General features: G+C 47.1%; 1 protein-coding gene across 3 annotated transcripts in view; it reads left to right on the forward strand.

Annotated features, from left to right (window-relative positions):
- The window catches only part of shkbp1 (SH3KBP1 binding protein 1), a 50,807-nt gene extending 45,011 nt beyond the window's left edge, over window positions 1-5,796 (forward strand). For all 3 annotated transcript variants that reach the window (XM_060855943.1, XM_060855944.1, XM_060855945.1), the window contains one exon: window positions 4,688-5,796. In XM_060855943.1, coding sequence (XP_060711926.1) covers window positions 4,688-5,270 — 583 coding nt within the window. In that variant the 3' untranslated portion in view covers window positions 5,271-5,796. The remainder of the gene's footprint in view (window positions 1-4,687) is intronic.
- The last annotated feature ends 506 nt before the right edge of the window (window positions 5,797-6,302 follow it).

Consider the following 6,302-nt stretch of genomic DNA (forward strand, 5'->3'; position numbering starts at 1 on the left):
GCCAGTTGGAGAGCAAAGAAAGCATGCTATAGGTCAACTATGGTGAAAACACAGGCACTGGCAGGGATATTGCTTAGAATGGTTGCAAAGTTTGGCACAACCGGGTGTAATGGCTGCACTATTCTATTACTCTATTGGAGATCCCGTACTAACCTCCGCTCTAGTGTCTTGCCTATGGGACAGGTAGAATGGGTATTACAAGATGATTGGCAGGGAACGAGGACTCCTTGTTGGAGGAACACGTGTATTAAAGTTAGCTTCTGGTCTTAGGGGGTATTGAGGTATCAAAGGCAGTTCTACTCCTGTTGTAATTTGGACCTCGATGGGATCCACAGAGTGCACCCTACCTCATAGGGTGCATAGAGGCCAACCCAAGGTCAGGAAAGGGTTCTTCTGAGGGGTCGTGTCAGGGCTGATAGTGGCACAGTAAACCTTGCAACAGTGAAAGGGCTCGAGTAATAAGTTAACTTCTCATTGGTCAGCAGTTGGATCTGGTCGGTGATACTAGGGTCTGACTGTTGCTGTGCTTAAAATCCCAGGGCCTTCACTCTGTATCCCTCATTCACAGACAAGGTAATGTGGGGGCCAGGTTGGCTGCCGAGGTGGACAGGAACGTTTACCAAGTGGGCGGATCCCTGGTCACCTTCAATGTGTCCCATTAAAGTAACAGTGACAGTGGACTCTAGGAAGGGGGCTGCCAGCTCAGTGGAGGCTCTAGTGGGATCATTACAAAGGGTTACGTGGGAATCGGGGACTTGTAGAGGAGGCGTAAAATCCTTTGGCTATAATTCAACAGATCGCATTAGATCCAAACAAATCCCTCCCTGCCAGGTTAATGCCTAAATTAGGGGTTTGAGCAAATTGGACAGTACAGCCAAACCGAACCATGAGTGGTTCTGTTAAGGGATACTTCCTCTCCGGCCCAGTTGGACCACTTGGGTGTATAGAGGTAGGTGAGATCCCAAACCCCATGTTGGCGCACACAGGAGGTCTCGAGTGTTGAGGCAGTGGTGCCGATATCAATCATGAAGAGGATTTCTTTACCCTCGACCTTCAGGCACACGACCGGTTCATCCTCTGGGTCTTTAGTCAGGGCAAGGTAAAGCAGGAAGAAGGTTAATCGGACTGTGAAGGTGTCTCCAGGGAAGTAAACTTGCCCCCTGCTGAGGGCTCCATATTGTGGGTGCAGCAGTGGGCAGTCTCGCTGCCAATGACCATCTGCACCATGGTGAAAACAGGTCTGCATTGGCCGTGTCCTTGTGCGTGGGGGTGGACCATCATGGGGTCAGGGGTGACTGTAATAGATGTCAAGATGCATTGCAGCTACTCGGGTGAGTGGTATATGGATGGTCATATCCATCGATCCACCCCTGGGGTCAATGCTGGGGTCCCATCGGATGGTTCCTGAGGGCATCGGGGGCTGTAACAGGGACACTGGCAGGGGATGCTACTGTATCATTTCATGCTTGACCGTAGCCTGTTTAGGACTATGGCCAGATAACACCCATCCACAAATGAGAAGAGCACTTGCATATTACTGGCAATCAATATAGTTGGTTCTACATTGTAATAGTAGGGTATTAAACTGGGGGGAGGGATATCCCGCATTATAAACGGTGACCCCTGCATAGGTGGAGTATGTAGATTAGATTAGATTACTTACAGTGTGGAAACAGGCCCTTCGGCCCAACAAGTCCACACCGACCCGCCGAAGCGCAACCCACCCATACCCCTACATTTACCCCTTATCTAACTCTACGGGCAATTTAGCATAGTCAATTCACCTGACCTGCACATCTTTGGACTGTGGGAGGAAACCGGAGCACCCGGAGGAAACCCATGCAGACACTGGGAGAACGTCCAAGCTCCACACAGTCAGTCGCCTGAGTCAGGAATTGAACCCAGGTCTCTGGCGCTGTGAGGTAGCAGTGCTAACCACTGTGCCACCCACTGCATAGGTGGAGTATGTAGAACAAAACCGATCCCAAAAATCTGAATTGGCCGCCTCCTGCTTTGGGCAGCACTCCAAGGCTCTAGTTTACATCTACCGGTGGTTGTAGGGTTCTCTGGAGAGCCCCCCCCACCCCAATAATTGCCTGGATTTGATTCCCAGCTGGGGAATGGCTCTGGAAAAGGTCTCCCAATCATTGTAACCCCTAACTGGGTTTTCCACCTAGAACCCTGGCTTGGGGTCAAAGCTATGCAACACAGACTGAAGAGGTCCTGAGGTGTGGCTTGATCCATTTGAATTTTTGAATTGTGCCTGTAACATAATCAGCGAAATCCTCTGGAATTGACTTTCAGTTAGGGGCATGGGACATGATCGAGCACGTCTCTTGGGGTTTCCAGGGGGTATAAACCTGTATAGTGGCATCTCCCGCTGCGTCAGGGTTTGGGTTAGGGACTGTCCAGGTAGGGAACTGTCTCTGTTCATGTTTGTGGGTGATGTTGCCGTTTCTGTTTTGGTTAGATGGCTGGGTTTAGCTGATTCATTTGCTACCTCTCTGGGCTAGTCCATGCTCTCGGGATCGTAATAGTGGGGCCTGTCACGCTCGCTGCCATTGTCTGGGTTGGAGTTGTAGGATGATGTGCCCTGTTCTCTGCACTTCACAAAAGGGCCTGTCTCTTCGTCTTTCTAAGTGTTTGATTGCGTCCTGAAAGCAACTGGGTCAGCGAAGCTTGAAGGAGCCTCGTTCTGGTCAGGACATCCCTGTGGCTGAGGGATAGCACGTGGGGGGGCGCGAACGGCAGTGAAGGGTACGGTAGGGGTGGTGGGTGTAGGCTGGCACATTGGAGGTCGGGGTGTCATGATGTAAGCAGGAGTAGTAGGTGGTGTAGCGGCTGATATGGTGGGGGTGGGGAGTTGGAGGGTGGGAATTGCCAATCCTCCTCTGCTCATCAGTGTCACCAATTTGGAAAAATATCAGCCCACCACACATGTCCAGAAGTACCTCCATTTTGCTGTCGGCCGGTAGCTGGGTTTGGTGCTTTAATCCTGGTTCATTGGTCAGTCTAGTGTCTCTTAGCGTTTCTTGCCTTCTCTTATTTAGATCATTGTCCATGCACTGGCTCTTCAACACTGCCCAAGGCTTAGGGTTACCCTTGTTATCACATCACATAACCTAATCGCTTTCTGGCGGGCGTTGTTATCACAGCTGCTCTGCTTAGATTTGTCTTTCAATTCCTCAGCAGTTATTAAACTTTTCCACTGAGTGCCTGCGTTGCGCTTGTAGTTTGCCTCATCGGCCTTTAAACATTTCTCTATGTCCCACATCCCTCCTAGTAGCCAGATTTCATTGCCCAATTTCTTATTTAAACAGAGGCCTGAGTCATTTCTGGTTCTGAGGGTCATCCTGACATAATCGATACAAAGAGGTTCCTGTCCCTGACTTATCTAATGTTTGCCCCATAGTTATGTTTTCTCTTTTTCTCTCTCTAACTTCAATGGAACTTCTGCTGTACCTGCTTCACATTCCTGACCTTTGTGTGGGGGATTCTAGCCTCTGAATTCCAGGGTGGGTGGGCTTCAACCTCTCTGCTTCCTAGGGGTCTCTAACTCTGATTTAAAAACCTTTTCTGTACAAAGTGACTTGTTGGTGTGCAGTTACCTCAAAGATTCCGTCACCATTGAGTCCCAGGAAACAAGAGGTCGACTGAATTTTAAGTTTAGAGAGCATGATCAAGGTTGATGTTACCTTATGGGCCCATCCATCTCTCTCCACCTACACGTAAGTGATAGCTTATTCAGTCTGCCTGGAAACTCTGTATGTTGGAGTCCCACCGTTGCACCACATATTAGGTTAATTTCCTGATGTTTCCCACAAAAGATGCAATTTCCACACACCAACTTCTGCAAACAGTTAATTTATTAAAGTTTGTACAAGCTAATTGACCCCTCTGACACTCTTCGCTGGTCGTGTGAAGTTGAGTAAAAATGAGGCTCCCGAACAAAGAAAACGCATCCTCTTTTATACAGGTCAGTTGGTAATGTTCACAGATACTCTGGCCACTCTCCCACCTCGATAACCATGTTACCCCAGGTACAATGGTAGCACGAGGTCATCCTCGGAGAACATGTACATGTAAATGTCCTAATTCTAGAGAAACATTATGCAAATGACTTCCTGACTCTGATTCCCCAAGACAATATCCGTGTGATATGACCTAGCTTCAGGGCAGCCCTGCAAATGAGTTCTAGCTCTGCTGCTTTCCCAGACAATGTAGGTGTGATAGGCTTCAGTATCGGGGATGATCACGCAAATGAATCTGATTGGCTGGGGGATGGCTATGAAAGTATTTCTGAATGGAAGAACTGAATGAGAGTTTAATTTGATAATAGTAGGGAAGTAGTGGTAAATGACTGACTCAATGGAGTCGGAGTCATCCACATTCCTGCATGCATGTTGTCTCTACACACTTCCAGAATGTTCAGTTTCTGGAGGAAGACAGTACAGTTTAACCCTTTAGTCTTACATTAATGTCCAGGGAGATAGTCCAATTTAATCTTTCAACTTTGTACTATTGGGAACAAACTGTAACAGGAAAAATGCAGCAGGAAGTGAGGGTATTATCATAAGGATGTGATCTCCAAGAGACATGGTAGTGTTCAGTTGGGATAGCATCATGGTGCTTTGTGTTCAAGTGGAAATTGTTTTGTTGCAATTCTTTCCTTTTTCTGTTGAAACAGCCAGTTTCAGATTGTTGATGGATTCCGTGAAAAGTTGTTGCGGAATGGGACTGGTAGCATTCGGAGAGACAGCCCCATGATGCTTAGACTGCAGGAGCGGTTTTCCAGTGTGTGCAGTCTGCAATCATCTGTTTCCAGCCGGACCTCATTGGATAAAGGTGATGTTCCCAGTGGGAGCCCCAGGCAAGTGAGATTACGCAGCTCCTCCATCCAAGCGGACGGTCCAAGCAATGAAAATGCCATTGCAGAAGGCGATGGCAGGGCAGGGCAAAGAGGAAGCTTTGTTGAACGATGCCAAGAGTTAGCACGTTGCAATGAATTTCATGGATCCATGGATCTCCGTCGTTTTAGCCATGAGTCTGATAGATTATTGAACAGGAGTAGAACCCTAGGTCAGTCTGATTCTGTACAGGGGCTAAAAGCTACATCACCCAGTCCAACAGTATCCATCAGAACTGTCCCACCCAATGTGCCATCGACAAGTCCCTCTGTAGAGTCTCGGTTGTCAGTAACCAGTTCCCTCAGTCCAGCCGTGGAGTCAGCAACTGCCAACAGACCCCGAATGAATGAGACCTCATTTTGATTATCAGTGCTCAACACTCACCGTCCAGTGAAGCTTCACTGAAACCTGAACAATGGACTTGGTGAGCTCCTTTGCCTGAGGTTTTGCGGCTTCACTAGTTCATCAGATATCTTCAAGCTATCTTTGTTGCACATTCTGACTTCTAACTGGCTCCTCCAATTGCAAATCCTGTTCTGAATCAGTAGAAACATTGCCCAACCCAAATCAACTGCTTTTTCCCTGTTTCGGGAAGCAAGATTCCGGCTCAAAAGCTGATCCCAGCTAATCCACGTATGCTGCTTTTAAAGAACATCGAGTGTTTCTGATGCCTAGAACCTGGTGTTATCCTCCGTTCATGTTTAAACTTCCACCTGTGGAAGACACTTGCTGTTTAGCAGTTCACATTTTGGAAAAACTGAAATGTTAGCTCTTAAAGGATTAAAACCTGTTAGTCCTGGACGAGAGATTGATCCAGACCGCTTATGAGTTGTTATATTGGTAAAGTTTTTAATGTTTGTTAATCAGATTTTGAATAAAATAAACAGTTGAAGCATTTCTTAAGTTTCTTCAACTTCTGTTGGTGCTATTTACAATATTTCCTGGTGTTAGACTTGTAACTGCAGAAGTGTCTTTCACCAATGGACAGATCTCTTCCATTTACTCTCACTGTTGAATGGCTATGTCTAGAGTAAACTTGATGCACTGTGACATTTCCTATGATGGTGGGAGGTGTTTTGATGTTATGGACAGAGGTTGTCAGTTGACATTAAATTCAGGTGAGGAACTGCATTTATCCACAACATCGCAAAACAGCCCATATATGCCCCATGTTCAAAAAAAGGACAAAGTCAACCTGGCCACTTCCTGCTTCATTAGTCTACTCTTGATCATCAGCAAGTTTTTCTTTTAATTCTTTCACAGAATGGGGTGTTAACTAATTCAGCAGGAGGATGGGAACCTAAACTGTGGTTCCAGTGTACAGGAGGTTGAGAGCCGTGAGCTGAAATGTGTTGCTGGAAAAGCGCAGCAAGTCAGGCAGCATCCAAGAAACAG

Source organism: Hemiscyllium ocellatum, chromosome 47 (assembly GCF_020745735.1).
Source record: "Hemiscyllium ocellatum isolate sHemOce1 chromosome 47, sHemOce1.pat.X.cur, whole genome shotgun sequence".
In the NCBI taxonomy this organism is placed as follows: Eukaryota; Metazoa; Chordata; class Chondrichthyes; order Orectolobiformes; family Hemiscylliidae; genus Hemiscyllium; species Hemiscyllium ocellatum.